The sequence below is a fragment of the Phyllobates terribilis genome, unplaced genomic scaffold, assembly GCF_046119375.1.
Source record: "Phyllobates terribilis strain yellow unplaced genomic scaffold, ASM4611937v1 Scaffold_14__1_contigs__length_39327217, whole genome shotgun sequence".
Lineage (NCBI taxonomy): Eukaryota > Metazoa > Chordata > Amphibia > Anura > Dendrobatidae > Phyllobates > Phyllobates terribilis.
In genome coordinates this window covers 34,249,927-34,273,121 of record NW_027362774.1, presented here as the reverse complement: position 1 = coordinate 34,273,121, position 23,195 = coordinate 34,249,927, and the positions used below count along the sequence as shown (strand labels likewise).

General features: G+C 50.4%; 1 protein-coding gene across 1 annotated transcript in view; it reads left to right on the top strand.

The window, feature by feature from the left end:
• Positions 1-11,296: 11,296 nt before the first annotated feature.
• The window catches only part of LOC141175902 (cocaine esterase-like), a 271,706-nt gene continuing 259,807 nt past the window's right edge, over positions 11,297-23,195 (top strand). Inside the window, exons 1-6 of the mRNA XM_073659894.1 lie at positions 11,297-11,639; positions 11,987-12,191; positions 12,372-12,510; positions 20,477-20,610; positions 20,969-21,122; positions 21,236-21,346. Of these exons, the coding sequence (XP_073515995.1) occupies positions 11,588-11,639; positions 11,987-12,191; positions 12,372-12,510; positions 20,477-20,610; positions 20,969-21,122; positions 21,236-21,346 (795 nt within the window). The 5' untranslated portion in view covers positions 11,297-11,587. The remainder of the gene's footprint in view (positions 11,640-11,986; positions 12,192-12,371; positions 12,511-20,476; positions 20,611-20,968; positions 21,123-21,235; positions 21,347-23,195) is intronic.

The following is a 23,195-nucleotide window of genomic DNA, read 5'->3' as shown; positions in this document are numbered from 1 at the left end:
CCAAACTAAATTACAACCGGAGCTACAGCCCAAACTAAAGTGCAACCGGAGCTACAGCCCAAACTAAAGTACAACCGGAGCTACACTCCAAACTAAAGTACAACCCGGAGCTACAACCCAAACTAAAGTACAACCGGAGCTACAGCCCAAACTAAAGTACAAATGGAGCTACAGCCCAAACTAAAGTACAAGTGGAGCTGCAGCCCAAACTAAAGTACAACCGGAGCTACAGCCCAAACTAAAGTAAAACCGGAGCTGCAGCCCAAACTAAGGTACAACCCGAGATACAGCCCAAACTAAGGTACAACCCGAGCTACAGCCCAAACTAAAGTACAACCCGAGCTACAGCCCAAACTAAGGTACAACCAGAGCTACAGCCCAAACTAAGGTACAACCCGAGCTACAGCCCAAACTGAAGTACAACCCGAGCTACAGCCCAAACTAAAGTACAACCGTAGCTACAGCCCAAACTAAGGTACAACCGGAGCTACAGCCTAAACTAAGGTACAATCCGAGCTACAGCCCAAACTAAAGTACAACCCGAGCTACAGCCCAAACTAAAGTACAACCCGAGCTACAACCCGAGCTACAGCCCAAACTAAGGTACAACCAGAGCTACAGCCCAAACTAAGGTACAACCCGAGCTACAGCCCAAACTAAGGTACAACCCGAGCTACAGCCCAAACTGAGGTACAACCCGAGCTACAGCCCAAACTAAAGTACAACCGGAGCTACAGCCCAAACTAAGGTACAACCGGAGCTACAGCCTAAACTAAGGTACAACCCGAGCTACAGCCCAAACTAAAGTACAACCCGAGCTACAGCCCAAACTAAAGTACAACCCGAGCTACAGCCCAAACTAAAGTATAACCCGAGCTACAGCCCAAACTAAAGTATAACCCGAGCTACAGCCCAAACTAAAGTATAACCTGAGCTACAGCCCAAACTAAAGTACAACACGAGTTACAGCCCAAACTAAAGTATAACCCGAGCTACAGCCCAAACTAAAGTACAACCCGAGCTACAGCCCAAACTAAAGTACAACCCGAGCTACAGCCCAAACTAAAGTACAACCCAAGCTACAGCCCAAACTAAGGTACAACCAGAACTACTGCCCAAACTAAAGTACAACCAGAGCTACAGCCCAAACTAAGCTACAACCCGATCTACAGCCCAAACTAAAGTACAACCGGAGCTACAGCCCAAACTAAGGTACAACCCAAGCTACAGCCCAAACTAAAGTACAACCGGAGCTACAGCCCAAACTAAAGTACAACCCGAGCTACAGCCCAAACTAAAGTACAACCAGAGCTACAGCCCAAACTAAAGTACAACCAGCGCTACAGTCCAAACTAAAGTACAACCCGAGCTACAGCCCAAACTAAAGTACAACCCGAGCTACAGCCTAAACTAAAGTACAACCAGAACTACAGCCCAAACTAAAGTACAACCCGAGCTACAGCCCAAACTAAAGTACAACCCGAGCTACAGCCCAAACTAAAGTACAACCCGAGCTACAGCCCAAACTATGGTACAACCGAAGCTGCAGCCCAATCTAAAGTACAACCAGAACTACTGCCCAAACTAAGGTACAACCCGAGCTACAGACCAAACTAAGGTACAACCCGAGCTACAGCCCAAACTACAGTACAACCGGAGCTACAGCCCAAACTAAGGTATAACCCGAGCTACAGCCCAAACTAAGGTACAATGGAAGCTACAGCCCAAACTAAAGTACAACCCGAGCTACAGCCCAAACTAAAGTACAACCCGAGCTACAGCCCAAACTAAAGTACAACCGGAGCTACAGCCCAAACTAAATTACAACCGGAGCTACAGCCCAAACTAAAGTGCAACCGGAGCTACAGCCCAAACTAAAGTACAACCGGAGCTACAGCCTAATCTAAAATACAACCCGGAGCTACAGCCCAAACTAAAGTACAACCCGGAGCTACAGCCCAAACTAAAGTACAAGTGGAGCTACAGCCCAAACTAAAGTACAAGTGGAGCTGCAGCCCAAACTAAAGTACAACCGGAGCTACAGCCCAAACTAAAGTACAACCGGAGCTGCAGCCCAAACTAAGGTACAACCCGAGCTACAGCCCAAACTAAGGTACAACCGGAGCTACAGCCCAAACTAAGGTACAACCGGAGCTACAGCCTAAACTAAGGTACAACCCGAGCTACAGCCCAAACTAAAGTACAACCCGAGCTACAGCCCAAACTAAAGTATAACCCGAGCTACAGCCCAAACTAAAGTATAACCCGAGCTACAGCCCAAACTAAAGTATAACCTGAGCTACAGCCCAAACTAAAGTACAACACGAGTTACAGCCCAAACTAAAGTATAACCCGAGCTACAGCCCAAACTAAAGTACAACCCGAGCTACAGCCCAAACTAAAGTACAACCCGAGCTACAGCCCAAACTAAGGTACAACCAGAACTACTGCCCAAACTAAAGTACAACCAGAGCTACAGCCCAAACTAAGCTACAACCCGATCTACAGCCCAAACTAAAGTACAACCGGAGCTACAGCCCAAACTAAGGTACAACCCAAGCTACAGCCCAAACTAAAGTACAACCGGAGCTACAGCCCAAACTAAAGTACAACCCGAGCTACAGCCCAAACTAAAGTACAACCGGAGCTACAGCCCAAACTAAAGTACAACCCGAGCTACAGCCCAAACTAAAGTACAACCAGAGCTACAGCCCAAACTAAGATACAACCAGAGCTACAGCCCAAACTAAGGTATAACCCGAGCTACAGCCCAAACTAAAGTACAACCGGAGCCTCAGCCCAAACTAAAGTACAACCTGAGCTACAGCCTAAACTAAAGTACAACCCGAGCTACTGCCTAAACTAAGGTACAACCAGAACTACTGCCCAAACTAAGGTACAACCTGAGCTACAGCCCAAACTAAAGTACAACCAGAGCTACAGCCCAAACTAAAGTACAACCCGAGCTACAGCCCAAACTAAGGTACAACCGGAGCTACAGCCCAAACTAAGGTACAACCGGAGCTACAGCCCAAACTAAAGTACAACCCGAGCTACAGCCCAAACTAAAGTACAACCAGAGCTACAGCCCAAACTAAGGTACAACCAGAGCTACAGCCCAAACTAAGGTACAACCCGAGCTACAGCCCAAACTAAGGTACAACCCGAGCTACAGCCCAAACTAAGTTATAACCAGAACTACTGGCCAAACTAAGGTACAACCCGAGCTACAGCGCAAACTAAGGTACAACCTGAGCTACAGCCCAAACTAAAGTACAACCCGAGCTACAGCCCATACTAAGGTACAACCAGAGCTACAGCCCAAACTAAGGTACAACCGGAGCTACAGCCCAAACTAAGGTACAACCCGAGCTACAGCCTAAACTAAAGTACAACCGGAGCTACAGCCCAAACTAAGGTACAACCAGAACTCCTGCCCAAACTAAAGTATAACCAGAGCTACAGCCCAAACTAAAGTACAACCAGAGCTACAGCCCACACTAAGGTACAACCAGAGCTACAGCCCAAACTAAAGTACAACCCGAGCTACAGCCCAAACTAAGATACAACCCGAGCTACAGCCCAACCTAAGGCACAACCCGAGCTACAGCCCAAACTAAGGTACAACCCGAGCTACAGCCAAAACTAAAGTACAACCTGAGCTACAGCACAAACTAAGGTACCACCTGAGCTACAGCCCAAACTAAGTTACAACCCGAGCTACAGCCCAAACTAAGGTACAACCCGAGCTACAGCCCAAACTAAGGTACAACCCGATGCTACAGCCCAAACTAAGGTACAACCCGAGCTACAGCCAAAACTAAAGTACAACCTGAGCTACAGCACAAACTAATGTACAACCTGAGCTACAGCCCAAACTAAGGTACAACTGGAGCTACAGCCCAAACTAAGGTACAACTGGAACTTTAGCCCAAACTAACGTACAACCCGAGCTACAGCCCAAACTAAGGTACAACCAGAGCTATTGCCCAAACTAAGGTACAACCGGAGCTATAGCCCAAACTAAGGTACAACCAGAGCTATAGCCCATGCTAAGGTACAACCCAAGCTACAGACCAAGCGAATGTAGAACCCGAGCTACAGCCCAAACTAATTGTGAAGACCCAGGGTCTTCCATGGGTGTAATACTACTCAAACAACACAAGGTGAGGGTAAAACAGTGCGGCAATACTTTATTGAACCATCAAACGGACAATAAACAAATGGAACAGTACCAGCAAATACCCAAGATGGTTTAAAATTACATAGTCCTCACCCTTCTCCGCCCGCCTGGGAATAGAACAACTGCAACTTTGGGACTTCCAGGGCCAACTACCTCTACCTGTGGCCCCCCCTTCTGGCGGGCCCCCACCGAGAGGAGGTAGCTCCAAGCTTAGGAAGCTGACAGCCCATCGAGGTACAAGACCAGGAGACCCGAGGGTCCTACACTGGCCTCTCTGAGAGTTTCCATGGGTCCAGATGACCGGCTGGTCCCAATCTGGCTTCTCTGAATATCTCCATGGGTTCCAGGCGACCGGAGGGTCCCACCTGGCAATCCGAAACAACATATCCATGGGGCCAGGTGACTTCATCATCCCAACCTGGTCTCCCCAAATGTATCCATGGGTTCTCTGATGGTCAATGGAGCAGATCCGTATCTTTCCAGTCAGGAAAGTACTCTTAGGCCAAAATCATGCAGAATCCAAATCTATGTCTCTCTGGATCAAGCCATGCTACCAAGTTGATGTCCTGATGAGTCTGACTGATCTTTAATTCTCTCTTTCAATTGAGACTCTGATTTCAAAATCCTAATCATGGCATTTAAAGCCATCCACAACCTGTCTCCTCCATACATCTGTGACCTAGTCTCCCGGTACATACCTGCACGCAGCCTCCGATCCTCACAAGATCTCTTTCTCTACTCCCCTCTTATCTCCTCTTCCCACAATCGCATACAAGATTTCTCCCGTGCATCCCCCTTACTCTGGAATGCTGTACCCCAACACATCAGACTCTCACCTACTGTGGAAACCTTCAAAAGGAACATGAAGACCCACCTCTTCCTACAAGCCTACAACCGGCAGTAACCACCGCTCCACCATACCGCTGCACGACCAGCTCTACCCTCACCTACTGTACCCTCACCCATCCCTTGTAGACTGTGAGCCCTCGCGGGCAGGGTCCTCTCTCCTTCTGTACCAGTTTGCCGTTGCGTTTTTGTTCAAGATTATTGTAATTGTTTTTTATACAGTACAGACCAAAAGTTTGGACACACCTTCTCATTGAAAGATGTTTCTGTATTTTCATGACTATGAAAATTGTACGTTCACACTGAAGGCTTCAAAACTATGAATTACCACATGTGGAATTATATACTTAACAAAAAAGTGTGAAACCACTGAAAATATGTCTTATATTCTAGGTTCTTCAAAGTAGCCACCTTTTGCTTTGATGTCTGCTTTGCACACTCTTGGCATTCTCTTGATGAGCTTCAAGAGGTAATCACCGGAAATGGTTTTCACTTCACAGGTGTGCCCTGTCAGGTTTAATAAGTGGGATTTCTTGCCTTATAAATGGGGTTGGGACCATCAGTTGCAAGTGCAGTTGCAAAAACCATCAAGCGCTCCAAAGAAACTGGCTGACATGAGGACCGCCCCAGGAAAGGAAGACCAAGAGTCACCTCTACTTCTGAGGATAAGTTTATCCGAGTCACCAGCCTCAGAAATCGCAGGTTAACAGCAGCTCAGATTAGAGACCAGGTCAGTGCCACACAGAGTTCTAGCAGCAGACACATCTCTACAACAACTGTTAAGAGGAGACTTTGTGCAGCAGGCCTTCATGGTAAAATAGCTGCTAGGAAACCACTGCTAAGGACAGGCAACAAGCAGAAGAGACTTGTTTGGGCTAAAGAACACAAGGAATGGACATTAGACCAGTGGAAATCTGTGCTTTGGTCTGATGAGTAGAAATTTGAGATCTTTGGTTCCAACCACCGTGTCTTTGTGCGACGCCGAAAAGGTGAACGGATGGACTCTACATGCCTGGTTCCCACCGTGAAGCATGGAGGAGGAGGTGTGATAGTGTGGGGGGCTTTGCTGGTGACACTGTTGGGGATTTATTCAAAATTGAAGGCATACTGAACCAGCATGGCTACCACAGCATCTTGCAGCGGCATGCTATTCCATCCGGTTTGCGTTTAGTTGGACCATCATTTATTTTTCAACAGGACAATGACCCCAAACACCTCCAGGCTGTGTAAGGGCTATTTGACCAAGAAGGAGAGTGGTGGGGGGCTACGCCAGATGACCTGACCTCCACAGTCACCAGACCAGAACCCAATCGAGATGGTTTGGGGTGAGCTGGACCGCAGAGTGAAGGCAAAAGGGCCAACAAGTGCTAAGCATCTCTGGGAACTCCTTCAAGATTGTTGGAAGACCATTTCCGGTGACTACCTCTTGAAGTTCATCAAGAGAATGCCAAGAGGGTGCAAAGCAGTCATCAAAGCAAAAGGTGGCTACTGTGAAGAACCTAGAATATAAGACATATTTTCAGTTGTTTCACACTTTTTTGGTAAGTATATAATTCCACATGTGGTAATTCATAGTTTTGATGCCTTCAGTGTGAATGTACAATTTTCATAGTCATGAAAATACAGAAAAATCTTTAAATGAGAAGGTGTGTCCAAACTTTTGGTCTGTACTGAATGTATACCACTTTTTTCACATGTAAAGCGCCATGGAAATAATAAATAATAATAATTTCCGAAGTCACAATGTGGCTTTTGGAGCAACCTGTCAACTTCTACAAGCAAGGTGTTTACATTTGCTTAAAGAGATGGGAGAAGTGTGTGTCCCTAGTTGGCACCTATGAAGAGAAGGACTAATAACTGTGTCAAGTTTCATTGCTCTTAGTCCACAGGAAGTGGGTCAGGGAAATCTTTAAAGAGCGCCCCTCGTATGTCCCTTAAATAGTTACAATTGTCCTTTCAAGAATACATCTACAGGTCAAGGATTAGGGATGATTTTATTCTACAGGGCTCAGGTCTCATTGTTTGTGAATTTAATCAATTTACATAATGGGTATAGCAGGGGGGCTCTTTAAATCAACAACTAGCTGGCTTTAGTACAATATGTAATTATCATATTAACAAACATTATTGTTTGCAAACCAAGAGAAGTCTACATTCATTTTTATACACATAATAGTATGTCCTTCTTGACCAGCCAAAGAAAAACATATACATTCACAAGTCAACACAAACACAATAGTGTATTTCTCTTGGCTTAACAAATCTAGACGTCTGGCTGATTAAGATTAGAAGCTGTTTAGTCACACTAATGTACAACTCGAGCTACAGCCTAAAGTAATGTACAACCTGAGCTACAGCACAAGCTAATGTACAACCCGAGCTACAGCCTAAACTAATGGACAACCTGAGCTACAGCCCAAACTAAGGTACAACCTGAGCTACGGCCCAAACTAATGGACAACCTAAGCTACAGCCTAAACTAAGATACAACCCGAGCTACAGCCTAAACTAATGGACAACCTGAGCTACGGCCCAAACTAATGGACAACCTAAGCTACAGCCTAAACTAAGATACAACCTGAGCTACAGCCTAAACTAATGGACAACCTAAGCTACCGCCTAAACTAAGATACAACCTGAGCTACAGCCCAAACTAATGGACAACCTAAGCTACCGCCTAAACTAAGATACAACCTGAGCTACAGCCCAAACTAATGTACAACCTGAGCTACAGCCTAAACTAAGGTACAACTCGAGCTACAGCCTAAAGTAATGTACAACCTGAGCTACAGCACAAACTAATGTACAACCCGAGCTACAGCCTAAACTAAGGTACAACTTGAGCTACAGCCTAAAGTAATGTACAACCTGAGCTACAGCACAAACTAATGTACAACCCGAGCTACAGCCCAAACTAATGGACAACCTAAGCTACAGCCTAAACTAAAGTACAACCTGAGCTACGGCCAAAACTAAGATACAACCTGAGCTACAGCCTAAACTAAGATACAGCCTGAGCTACGGCCAAAACTAAGATGCAATGCTAGCTACAAATAAAGTATATCCTGAGCTACAACCTAAAACAAAATACAACCAGAGCTACAGCTTAAAGTAAAGTACAATCTGAGCTACAGCCTAAAATAAAGTACAACCCGAGCTATGGCCTAAAATAAAATATATTCTGAGCTACAACTTAAAATAAAGTACAACCCAAAGTACATCCAGACCTACACTCTGAAATAAAGTACAACCAGCCGGCTATTTACAGGTCACCTGTTATCAGCTATGACCACAGTATTGTATGACGATGCCGCATTTTCTGCTGTACGTCTGCAGTAAGTGGACTCCTGGACTCCTTAAAGTTTGTATTTCCATTTTGACCTTTTTCTTGGTGCTGAAAAAAACATGAAGAAGGTGATTCTGCAGTTTCTCCAAAGTTCTGTAGCAGAGGCGTTGTGTGTGATGAGTGTTGTAGGTGATATGAATAGGGTTCTTTAAGCTTCATCCTTTGATTTATTCTCAGACGTAACTTTTTCTCTTTCAGTGAGGAGCTACATCTACAACGTACCGGAACCGCTATGGGCTCCACAATGGCCCCCAGTATGCCAACCTACCCATGGCTAAACTGGAAAATGACTTTTTAGCTTCCTGCTCCATCAAACCCTTGGCCTATTTCCGTTACATCGATGGACATCTCAAGAATCTGGACGGAGTCTGAACAAGAACTTTCAGCGCTCAAATACTGAAATCAACTTTCTGGACAAAGCCATAAAATTTCAAAATGATTCAAAGCAGACATTTGTGAATCGGAATCCAATTGACCAGCCGCAGACCTCTGAGAGGACCGAGCCCACCCGAAACACGTGACAAAGTCCATTGTCTACAGCCGGACCCTCGGATATAATTGTATCTGCTCCAGCCCAACAGAAAGGGACAACACATGAACAATCTTACAGGAACTGATCCCTGCAAAACCTGCACTCATGTAAAGACCATAGACCGGTGATAGATCTCACCACACAGACCGGTGATAGATCCCACCACACAGACCGGTGATAGATCCCACCACACAGACCGGTGAGAGATCCCACCACACAGACGGGATACATATCCCACCACACAGACAGGATACAGATCCCACCACACAGACCGGATACAGATCCCACCGTACAGACCGGATACAGATCCCACTGCACATACGGGATACAGATCCCACCGCACAGACGGGATACAGATCCCACTGCACATACGGGATACAGATCCCACCACACAGACCGGATACAGATCCCACTGCACATACAGGATACAGATCCCACCACACAGACCGGATACAGATCCCACCGCACAGACCGGTGAAAGATCCCACCACACAGACCGGTGATAGATCCCACCGTACAGACGGGATACAGATCACACTGCATAGACAGGTGATAGATCCCACCACACAGACGGGATACAGATCCCACCGCACAGACCGGTGATAGATCCCACCGCACAGACGGGATACAGATCCCACCGCACAGACGGGATACAGATCCCACCGCACAGACCGGATACAGATCCCACTGCACAGACTTGATACAGATCCCACTGCACAGACCGGATACAGATCCCACCGCACAGACGGGATACAGATCACACCGCACAGACCGGATATAGATCCCACCGCACAGACCGGATACAGATCCCACCGCACAGATGGGATACAGATCCCACCGCACAGACCGGATATAGATCCTACCGCACAGACCGGATACAGATCCCACCGCACAGACTGGATACAGATCCCACCGCACAGATCGGATACAGATCCCACCGCACAGACGGGATACAGATCACTCCACATAGACAGGTGATAGATCTCACCGCACAGACCAGATACAGATCCCACCGCACAGACCAGATACAGATCTCACCGCACAAACGGGATACAGATCACACCGCACAGACCGGATATAGATCCCACCGCACAGACCGGATACAGATCCCACCGCACAGACGGGATACAGATCACACCGCATAGACAGGTGATAGATCTCACCGCACAGACCAGATACAGATCCCACCGCACAGACCGGATACAGATCCCACCGCACAGACGGGATACAGATCACACCGCATAGACAGGTGATAGATCTCACCACACAGACCAGATAAAGATCCCACCGCACAGACGGGATACAGATCACACCGCACAGACTGGATACAGATCCCACCGCACAGACCAGATACAGATCCCACCGCACAGACTGGATACAGATCCCACCGCACAGACTGGATACAGATCCCACCGCACAGACTGGATACAGATCCCACCACACAGACTGGATACAGATCCCACCGCACAGACCAGATACAGATCCCACCGCACAGACGGGATACAGATCCCACCATACAGACGGGATACAGATCCCATTATACAGACCGGATACAGATCCCACCGTACAGACCGGATACAGATCCCACCGCACAGACCAGATACAGATCTCACCGCACAGACGGGATACAGATCACACCGCACCGACCGGATATAGATCCCACCGCACAGACCGGATACAGATCCCACCGCACAGACAGGATACAGATCACACCGCATAGACAGGTGATAGATCTCACCACACAGACCAGATACAGATCCCACCGCACAGACGGGATACAGATCACACCGCACAGACTGGATACAGATCCCACCGCACAGACCAGATACAGATCCCACCGCACAGACTGGATACAAATCCCACCGCACAGACTGGATACAGATCCCACCGCACAGACTGGATACAGATCCCACCACACAGACTGGATACAGATCCCACCGCACAGACCAGATACAGATCCCACCGCACAGACGGGATACAGATCCCACCATACAGACGGGATACAGATCCCATTATACAGACTGGATACAGATCCCACCGTACAGACCGGATACAGATCCCACCGCACAGATCGGATACAGATCCCACCGCACAGACAGGATACAGATCCCACCGCACAGAACGGATACAGATCATATCTCATATCTATGGGGCTGATGTTTTGTGGTCACAGTCAGTATAATGTTGGGCGATGACTTGTAGTAGATGATATGTGGCGGATGGCGATGACAGCTGGATGATTGTCAGCTCTTGGGGACATGGAGCGATGATGACTCCATGATCTGCAGTGTGACTGTGCAGTATGGTGGTGCGCACACTGTGCCCCAGAGGGCATTGTCCTTGTGCTCGGCCCTGCGGCCCCCAGGCTATTAACCTTCCTCGCATCTGGCCCAGATCTGTGATTGCAGCAGAGAGCAAAGTGTGATTATTGCAGAGACCTCGTCCTGAGCAGAGACCTCGTCCTGAGCAGAGACCTCGTCCTGAGCAGAGACCTCGTCCTGAGCAGAGACCTCGTCCAGAGCAGAGACCTCGTCCTGAGCAGAGACCTCGTCCTGAGCAGAGACCTAGTCCTGAGCAGAGACCTCGTCCTGAGCAGAGTCCTCGTCCTGAGCAGAGACGCCGCCGCTGGACCTGACACCCGGACACTAAAGCCTCGCACCGCCGACATCATCATCCTCCCATGAGTCTCCTGCTCCTCACGCTGCTCCTGACGCCTCTCATCCTGGGATCAGGTGAAGTAAAAATCAGGAGAGGGGTCTGTTGTGACTACTGGGGGTCTCTGCACTCAACTGTAGAGCTGCAGAGCTAAACTCCCCCAATATGCCCTGAGGGTCAGTGTTTGCTCTGGGGGTCTGCATTATGGGAGGTGGACAGTTTACAGCAACCTTCTGCTGTAGGAGAAGTGGTCCTGTATTACAGGAGCTCAGCTGAGGTCCACCATCGCCAAATGTTTCCAATAACAACAGGCAGAACAGTGAGTGCAGCTCCGGAATATACGGTCACATATGCACAGTATATTACACAGTATGAATCCACGTATAAAGTATGACGTTCACTTTTTGACCTCCACCGTTTCCAGGCCAGGGGGACGTTCATCCGCAGGTGGAGACCCAATACGGGAAGCTGCGGGGGAAGACGCTGTCAGTGAAGGAGGCGAGCAGGAAGGTCCATGGTTTCTATGGAATCCCCTTCGCCAAACCTCCAGTGGGGTCAATGAGATTCGCATCTCCAGAGCCCCCCGAGTCCTGGAGCTCAGTGCGGGAGGCACAGGAACACGCTGCCCTGTGAGTTACTAATAAATCCCGTCATCTCCTCCATTTTATAAATGTTATTATTCTATAAGGAGGAATACCGTCAGTTACACCTGACGACAATGTGAGGGGCTCAGAGATCCCGGTGAGGGGAGACCTGGCGGTGGCGCTATATCTGAACGGCATTACTACTGACTAATCCTTATCTCGTAGATGTCTACAAAGCCTCAGAGCCCTGGAGCAAATGACAAGCTTCTTCAAAACTTCCCTGCCGCTGCCCCCATTGTCAGAAGACTGCCTGTACCTAAACATCTTCACCCCGGCGGACAGAGACAAGGAAACCAAACTGCCTGTAAGTAATTGTCAGAGAACCTGTCCATCTTACCAAGAGGCTCAAGATGATGGTGAGTAAATATGGAGCAAAGCCGCTTCTCTCTGGCCATAGAGGGACTAAAGACAGAGGTGACCCGCGCCTCTCCGACTGTTGTGGGACTATAGACAAAGGTGACCCGCGCCTCTCCGGCTGTTGTGAGACTATAGACAGAGGTGACCCGCGCCTCTCCGACTGTTGTGAGACTATAGACAGAGGTGACCCGCGCCTCTCCGGCTGTTGTGAGACTATAGACAGAGGTGACGCGTGTCTCTCCGGCTGTTGTGAGACTATAGACAGAGGTGACCCGCGTCTCTCCGACTGTTGTGAGACTATAGACAGAGGTGACCCGCGCCTCTCCGACTGTTGTGGGACTATAGACAGAAGTGACCCGCGTCTCTCCGACTGTTGTGAGACTATAGACAGAGGTGACCCGCGCCTCTCCGACTGTTGTGGGACTATACACAGAGGTGACCCGCGCCTCTCCGACTGTTGTGAGACTATAGACAGAGGTGACCCGTGTCTCTCCGGCTGTTGTGAGACTATAGACAGAGGTGACCCGCGTCTCTCCGACTGTTGTGAGACTATAGACAGAGGTGACCCGCGCCTCTCCGACTGTTGTGGGACTATAGGCAGAGGTGACCCGCGCCTCTCCGACTGTTGTGGGACTATAGACAGAGGTGACCCGCGTCTCTCCGACTGTTGTGAGACTATAGACAGAGGTGACCCGCGCCTCTCCGACTGTTGTGGGACTATAGACAGAGGTGACCTGCGCCTCTCCAGCTGTTGTGAGACTATAGACAGAGGTGACCCGCGTCTCTCCGACTGTTGTGAGACTATAGACAGAGGTGACCCGCATCTCTCTGGCTGTTGTGAGACTATAGACAGAGCTGACCCGCATCTCTCCGACTGTTGTGAGACTATAGAGAGAGGTGACCCGCATCTCTCCAGCTGTTGTGAGACTATAAACAGAGGTGACCCGCATCTCTCTGGCTGTTGTGAGACTATAGACAGAGCTGACCCGCATCTCTCCGGCTGTTGTGAGACTATAGACAGAGGTGACCCGCATCTCTCTGGCTGTTGTGAGACTATAGACAGAGCTGACCCGCATCTCTCCAGCTGTTGTGAGACTATAGACAGAGGTGACCCGCATCTCTCCGGCTGTTGTGGGACTATAGACAGAGGTGACCCGCGTCTCTCCGGCTGTTGTGAGACTATAGACAGAGGTGACCCTCGTCTCTCCGGCTGTTGTGGGACTATAGACAGAGGTGACCCGCGTCTCTCCGGCTGTTGTGAGACTATAGACAGAGGTGACCCTCATCTCTCTGGCTGTTGTGAGACTATAGACAGAGCTGACCCGTGTCTCTCCGGCTGTTGTGAGACTATAGACAGAGGTGACCCGCGTCTCTCCGACTGTTGTGAGACTATAGACAGAGGTGACTCACATCTCTCCGACTGTTGTGAGACTATAGACAGAGGTGACCCACGTCTCTCTGACTGTTGTGAGACTATAGACAGAGGTGACCCGCGTCTCTCCTACTGTTGTGAGACTATAGACAGAGGTGACCCGCATCTCTCCAGCTGTTGTGAGACTATAGAGAGAGGTGACCCGCGTCTCTCCGGCTGTTGTGAGACTATAGACAGAGGTGACCCTCATCTCTGTGGCTGTTGTGAGACTATAGACAGAGGTGACCCACGTCTCTCCGGCTGTTGTGAGACTATAGACAGAGGTGACCCGCGTCTCTCCGGCTGTTGTGAGACTATAGACAGAGGTGACCCGCGCCTCTCCGACTGTTGTAAGACTATAGACAGAGGTGACCCGCGCCTCTCCGACTGTTGTGAGACTATAGACAGAGGTGACTTGCGCCTCTCTGACTGTTGTGAGACTATAGACAGAGGTGACCCTCGTCTCTCCGGCTGTTGTGAGACTATAGACAGAGGTGACCCACGTCTCTCCGGCTGTTGTGAGACTATAGACAGAGGTGACCCGTGTCTCTCCGGCTGTTGTGAGACTATAGACAGAGGTGACCCTCGTCTCTCTGACTGTTGTGAGACTATAGACAGAGGTGACTCACATCTCTCCGACTGTTGTGAGACTATAGACAGAGGTGACCCACGTCTCTCTGACTGTTGTGAGACTATAGACAGAGGTGACCCGCGTCTCTCCGACTGTTGTGAGACTATAGACAGAGGTGACCCGCATCTCTCCAGCTGTTGTGAGACTATAGAGAGAGGTGACCCGCGTCTCTCCGGCTGTTGTGAGACTATAGACAGAGGTGACCCTCATCTCTGTGGCTGTTGTGAGACTATAGACAGAGGTGACCCACGTCTCTCCGGCTGTTGTGAGACTATAGACAGAGGTGACCCGCGTCTCTCCGGCTGTTGTGAGACTATAGACAGAGGTGACCCGCGCCTCTCCGACTGTTGTAAGACTATAGACAGAGGTGACCCGCGCCTCTCCGACTGTTGTGAGACTATAGACAGAGGTGACTTGCGCCTCTCTGACTGTTGTGAGACTATAGACAGAGGTGACCCTCGTCTCTCCGGCTGTTGTGAGACTATAGACAGAGGTGACCCACGTCTCTCCGGCTGTTGTGAGACTATAGACAGAGGTGACCCGCGCCTCTCCGACTGTTGTGAGACTATAGACAGAGGTGACCCGTGTCTCTCTGACTGTTGTGAGACTATAGACAGAGGTGACCCGCGTCTCTCCGACTGTTGTGAGAATATAGACAGAGGTGACCCTCGTCTCTCCAACTGTTGTGAGACTATAGACAGAGGTGACCCACGTCTCTCCGACTGTTGTGAGAATATAGACAGAGGTGACCCGTGTCTCTCCGACTGTTGTGAGACTATAGACAGAGGTGACCCGCGTCTCTCCGGATGTTGTGAGACTATAGACAGAGGTGACCCTCATCTCTCCGACTGTTGTGAGACTATAGACAGAGGTGACCCGTGTCTCTCTGACTGTTGTGAGACTATAGACAGAGGTGACCCGCGTCTCTCCGGGTGTTGTGAGACTATAGACAGAGGTGACCCTCATCTCTCCGACTGTTGTGAGACTATAGACAGAGGTGACCCGTGTCTCTCTGACTGTTGTGAGACTATAGACAGAGGTGACCCTCATCTCCCTGGCTGTTGTGAGACTATAGACAGAGGTGACCCGCGTCTCTCCAGCTGTTGTGAGACTATAGACAGAGGTGACCCTTGTCTTTCCAGCTGTTGTGAGACTATAGAAAGAGGTGACCCTCATCTCTCTGGCTGTTGTGAGACTATAGACAGAGGTGACCCGCGTCTCTCAGGCTGTTGTGAGACTATAGACAGAGGTGACCCGCGTCTCTCAGGCTGTTGTGAGACTATAGAAAGAGGTGACCCTCATCTCTCTGGCTGTTGTGAGACTATAGACAGAGGTCACCCGCGTCTCTCAGGCTGTTGTGAGACTATAGACAGAGGTGACCCTCATCTCTCTGGCTGTTGTGAGACTATAGACAGAGGTGACCCGCGTCTCTCCCACTGTTGTGAGACTATAGACAGAGGTGACCCACGCCTCTCCGACTGTTGTGAGACTATAGACAGAGGTGACCCGCATCTCTCCAGCTGTTGTGGGACTATAGACAGAGGTGACCCTCGTCTCTCTGGCTGTTGTGAGACTATAGACAGAGGTGACCCGCGTCTCTCCCACTGTTGTGAGACTATAGACAGAGGTGACCCGCATCTCTACGGCTGTTGTGAGACTATAGACAGAGGTGACCCACATCTCTCCAGTTGTTGTGGGACTATAGACAGAGGTGACCCGCGTCTCTCCAGCTGTTGTGGGACTATAGACAGAGGTGACCCTCGTCTCTCCGGCTGTTGTGAGACTATAGACAGAGGTGACCTGCGTCTCTCCGGCTGTTGTGGGACTATAGACAGAGGTGACACGCGTCTCTCCGACTGTTCTGAGACTATAGACAAAGGTGACCCTCATCTCTCTGGCTGTTGTGAGACTATAGACAGAGGTGACCCTCGTCTCTCCCACTGTTGTGAGACTATAGACAGAGGTGACCCGCATCTCTCCGGCTGTTGTGAGACTATAGACAGAGGTGACCCGCATCTCTCCAGCTGTTGTGGGACTATAGACAGAGGTGACCCTCGTCTCTCCGGCTGTTGTGGGACTATAGACAGAGGTGACCCTCGTCTCTCCGAGTGTTCTGAGACTATAGACAGAGGTGACCCGCATCTCTCCGGCTGTTGTGAGACTATAGACAGAGGTGATCCGCATCTCTCCAGCTGTTGTGGGACTATGGACAGAGGTGACCCGCATCTCTCCGACTGTTGTGGGACTATAGACAGAGGTGACCCTCGTCTCTCCGACTGTTGTGAGACTATAGACAAAGGTGACCCGCATCTCTCCAGCTGTTGTGGGACTATAGACAGAGGTGACCCTCGTCTCTCCGACTGTTGTGGGACTATAGACAGAGGTGACCCTCATCTCTCCGACTGTTGTGGGACTATAGACAGAGGTGACCCTCGTCTCTCCGACTGTTGTGGGACTATAGACAGAGGTGACCCTCGTCTCTCCGACTGTTGTGGGACTATAGACAGAGGTGACCCTCGTCTCTCCAGCTGTTGTGGGTCTATAGACAGAGGTGACCCCCGTCTCTCCGGCTGTTGTGAAACTATAGACAGAGGTGACCCTCGTCTCGCCAGCTGTTGTGGGTCTATAGACAGAGGTGACCCTCGTCTCTCCGGCTGTTGTGAGACTATAGACAGAGGTGACCCGCATCTCTCCGGCTGTTGTGAGACTATAGACAGAGGTGACCCGCATCTCTCCGGCTGTTGTGGGACTATAGACAGAGGTGACCCGCGTCTCTCCGGCTGTTGTGGGACTATAGACAGAGGTGAGCCTCGTCTCTCTGGCTGTTGTGGGACTATAGACAGAGGTGACCCTCGTCTCTCCGGCTGTTGTGGGACTATAGACAGAGGTGACCCTCGTCTCTCCGGCTGTTGTGAGAATATAGACAGAGGTGACCCGCATCTCTCCGGCTGTTGTGGAACTATAGACAGAAGTGACCCACGTCTCTCCGGCTGTTGTGAGACTATAGACAGAAGTGACCCTCGTCTCTCCGGCTGTTTTGGGACTATAGACAGAGTTGACCCGCATCTCTCCGACTGTTGTGGGACTATAGACAGAGGTGACCCTCGTCTCTCTGGCTGTTGTGAGAATATAGACAGAGGTGACTCGTGTCTCTCCGACTGTTCTGAGACTATAGACAGAGGTGACCCGCATCTCTCCAGCTGTTGTGAGACTATAGACAGAGGTGACCCACGTCTCTCCGGCTGTTGTGAGACTATAGACAGAGGTGACTCACATCTCTCCGACTGTTGTGAGAATATAGACAGAGGTGACCCACGTCTCTCCGGCTGTTTTGGGACTATAGACAGAGGTGACCCTCATCTCTCCGGCTGTTGTGAGAATATAGACAGAGGTGACCCACGTCTCTCCGGCTATTTTGGGACTATAGACAGAGGTGACCCACGTCTCTCCGGCTGTTGTGGGACTATAGACAGAGGCGACCTGCGTCTCTCCGGCTGTTGGTAGACTATAGACAGAGGTGACCCACGTCTCTCCGGCTGTTGGGAGAATATAGACAGAGGTGACCCGTGTCTCTCCGGCTGTTGTGGGACTATAGACAGAGGTGACCCACGTCTCTCCGGCTGTTGTGGGACTATAGACAGAGGTGACCCACGTCTCTCCGGCTGTTGTGGGACTATAGACAGAGGTGACCTGCGTCTCTCCGGCTGTTGGGAGACTATAGACAGAGGTGACCCGCGTCTCTCCGACTGTTGTGAGACTATAGACAGAGGTGACCCGCGTCTCTCCGACTGTTGTGGGACTATAGACAGAGGTGACCCGCGTCTCTCCGGCTGTTGGGAGACTATAGACAGAGGTGACCCTCGTCTCTCCGGCTGTTGTGAGACTATAGACAGAGGTGACCCGCATCTCTCCGACTGTTGTGAGACTATAGACAGAGGTGACCCGCGTCTCTCCGGCTGTTTTGGGACTATAGACAGAGATCACCCGCGTCTCTCCGGCTATTTGGAGACTATAGACAGAGGTGACCCGCGTCTCTCCGGCTGTTTTGGGACTATAGACAGAGGTGACCCGCATCTCTCCGGCTGTTGTGAGACTATAGACAGAGGTCACCCGCGTCTCTCCGACTGTTGTGAGACTATAGACAGAGGCGACCCTCGTCTCTCCGGCTGTTGTGAGACTATAGACAGAGGTGATCCGCATCTCTCCGACTGTTGGGAGACTATAGACAGAGGTGACCCGCATCTCTCCGGCTGTTGTGAGACTATAGACAGAGGTCACCCGCGTCTCTCCGACTGTTGTGAGACTATAGACAGAGGCGACCCTCGTCTCTCCGGCTCTTGTGAGACTATAGACAGAGGTGATCCGCATCTCTCCGACTGTTGGGAGACTATAGACAGAGGTGACCCGCATCTCTCCGGCTGTTGTGAGACTATAGACAGAGGTCACCCGCGTCTCTCCGACTGTTGTGAGACTATAGACAGAGGTGACCCGCGTCTCTCCGGCTGTTGTGAGACTATAGACAGAGGTGACCCGCGTCTCTCCGGCTGTATTGGGACTATAGACAGAGGTGACCCGCATCTCTCCGGCTGTTTTGGGACTGTAGACAGAGGTGACCCGCGTCTCTCCGGCTGTTGTGAGACTATAGACAGAGGTGACCCGCGTCTCTCCGGCTGTATTGGGAGTATAGACAGAGGTGACCCGCATCTCTCCGGCTGTTTTGGGACTATAGACAGAGGTCACCCGCGTCTCTCCGGCTGTTGGGAGACTATAGACAGAGGTGACCCGCATCTCTCCGGCTGTTTTGGGACTGTAGACAGAGGTGACCCGCGTCTCTCCGGCTGTATTGGGACTATAGACAGAGGTGACCCGCATCTCTCCGGCTGTTTTGGGACTGTAGACAGAGGTCACCCGCGTCTCTCCGGCTGTTGTGGGACTATAGACAGAGGTCACCCGCGTCTCTCCGGCTGTTTTGGGACTATAGACAGAGGTCACCCGCGTCTCTCCGGGTGTTTGGAGACTATAGACAGAGGTGACCCGCGTCTCTCCGGCTGTATTGGGACTATAGACAGAGGTGACCCGCATCTCTCCGGCTGTTGTGAGACTATAGACAGAGGTGACCCGCATCTCTCCGGCTGTTGTGAGACTATAGACAGAGGTGACCCGCATCTCTCCGGCTGTTGGGAGACTATAGACAGAGGTGACCCGCATCTCTCCGGCTGTTTTGGGACTATAGACAGAGGTCACCCGCGTCTCTCCGGCTGTTTTGGGACTATAGACAGAGGTCACCCGCGTCTCTCCGGGTGTTTGGAGACTATAGACAGAGGTGACCCGCGTCTCTCCGGCTGTATTGGGACTATAGACAGAGGTGACCCGCATCTCTCCGGCTGTTTTGGGACTGTAGACAGAGGTCACCCGCGTCTCTCCGGCTGTTGGGAGACTATAGACAGAGGTGACCCGCATCTCTCCGGCTGTTTTGGGACTGTAGACAGAGGTGACCCGCATCTCTCCGGCTGTTTTGGGACTGTAGACAGAGGTGACCCGCATCTCTCCGGCTGTTGGGAGACTATAGACAGAGGTGACCCGCATCTCTCTGGCTGTTTTGGGACTATAGACAGAGGTCACCCGCGTCTCTCCGGCTGTTTTGGGACTATAGACAGAGGTCACCCGCGTCTCTCCGGGTGTTTGGAGACTATAGACAGAGGTGACCCGCGTCTCTCCGGCTGTATTGGGACTATAGACAGAGGTGACCCGCGTCTCTCCGGCTGTATTGGGACTATAGACAGAGGTGACCCGCGCCTCTCTGACTGTTATGTGTCCCCAAACAAGCTTATGGTGTGCTTTGGTGAACTTGTCTGGTCCGTTTCTTTCCAGGTGATGGTATTTATTCATGGAGGAGGACTACGGTCAGGGGGCGCCGGGATGTTTGAGGGGTCAGTGTTGAGTGCGTTTGAGAATGTGGTTGTTGCCTCCATCCAGTACAGACTAGGATTCCTGGGATTTTTCAGGTGAGTGGTTAATACTGGGGTTTCTGAATGACAGCCGGTGATATGACTGTGGAGATGAGGGGTCTGTGCTGGTGTTGTAAGCCGCTGCTGGTGGGTTCCAGTGCAAAATCACCAATTGGGCCCCCCTATATCACCTCATTGATGGTACTGGATGTCTCACTATAGTTACGACCAGGAGGGATGCAATGGCCTCTCAGAGCTGTAGATGGCGCTCATTGACACGAGAATGGAGTTACACACAATTTCTATGGCTGACGGCGCCATCTAGAGGCGGAGTTTTCCTCTAATATACCAGAAAGGCGCTGTTTATCGCTGAATAGTGATGAAATTCTGATGCCGCTTATCATCTCTGTCCCAGCACCGGAGATGAAAGAGTCCCAGGAAACTACGGCTTCTTGGATCAGATCGCTGCTCTCAGATGGATTCAGGAGAACATTGCGGACTTCGGGGGAGATCCAAACTTAGTGACTGTATTTGGTGAATCGGCTGGCGGAGTCAGCGTGTCTGTCCTGGTGAGCGCCCCCTGGTGGTCTGATGTAACATGCACTGCTCACCAGTTTAGCCTTTACAATGTCGGTCAGGGTCTCAGTCATCAATGACGTCACCGCGTGCTCTATTCGCGCAGCTCCTGTCCCCAATGTCCAAAGGGCTGTTCCACCGAGCAATCGCCGAGAGCGGAGTCGCCCTGATCCCTCATATCATGGAGGACAAGCCCAATCACACCTACACCCAGAAGGTAAGTGCTCCAAATATCACCCCAAACAACACCGCAAATATCACCCCAAACATCACCCCAAAGATCACCCCAAACTTCACAGCAAACATCACCCCAAACATCACCCCAAACATCACCGCAAACATCACAGCAAATATCACCCCAAACATCACCGCAAACATCACCCCAAACATCACCGCAAACATCACCCCAAACATCACCCCAAACATCACCGCAAACATCACCGCAAACATCACCGCAAACATCACCGCAAACATCACCCCAAACATCACCGCAAACATCACCGCAAACATCACCCCAAACATCACCGCAAACATCACCCCAAACATCACCCCAAACATCACCGCAAACATCACCGCAAACATCACCCCAAACATCACCCCAAACATCACCGCAAACATCACCCCAAACATCACCGCAAACATCACCCCAAACATCACCCCAAACATCACCGCAAACATCACCGCAAACATCACCGCAAACATCACCCCAAACATCACCCCAAACATCACCGCAAACATCACCTCAAACATCACCGCAAACATCACAGCAAACATCACAGCAAATATCACCCCAAACATCACCGCAAACATCACCGCAAACATCACCCCAAACATCACCGCAAACATCACCGCAAACATCACCCCAAACATCACCCCAAACATCACCGCAAACATCACCGCAAACATCACCCCAAACATCACCCCAAACATCACCGCAAACATCACCGCAAACATCACCCCAAACATCACCCCAAACATCACCGCAAACATCACCCCAAACATCACCGCAAACATCACAGCAAACATCACCCCAAACATCACAGCAAACATCACAGCAAACATCACAGCAAACATCACCCCAAACATCACCGCAAACATCACCGCAAACATCACCGCAAACATCACCCCAAACATCACCGCAAACATCACCCCAAACATCACCCCAAACATCACCGCAAACATCACCGCAAACATCACCCCAAACATCACAGCAAACATCACAGCAAACATCACAGCAAACATCACCCCAAACATCACAGCAAACATCACCCCAAACATCACAGCAAACATCACCCCAAACATCACCGCAAACATCACCGCAAATATCACCGCAAACATCACCGCAAACATCACAGCAAACATCACCGCAAACATCACCCCAAACATCACCCCAAACATCACCCCAAACATCACCGCAAACATCACCCCAAACATCACCCCAAACATCACCCCAAACATCACCCCAAACATCACCGCAAACATCACCCCAAACATCACCCCAAACATCACCGCAAACATCACCCCAAACATTACCCCAAACATCACCGCAAACATCACCGCAAATATCACCGCAAACATCACCGCAAACATCACCCCAAACATCACCCCAAACATCACCCCAAACATCACAGCAAACATCACAGCAAACATCACCGCAAACATCACCGCAAACATCACCCCAAACATCACAGCAAACATCACCGCAAACATCACCGCAAACATCACAGCAAACATCACCCCAAACATCACAGCAAACATCACCGCAAACATCACCCCAAACATCACCGCAAACATCACCCCAAACATCACCGCAAATATCACCGCAAACATCACCTCAAACATCACCGCAAACATCACCCCAAACATCACCGCAAACATCACCGCAAATATCACCGCAAACATCACAGCAAACATCACCCCAAACATCACCCCAAACATCACCGCAAACATCACCGCAAACATCACCCCAAACATTACCCCAAACATCACCGCAAACATCACCCCAAACATCACCCCAAACATCACCCCAAACATCACCCCAAACATCACCGCAAACATCACCCCAA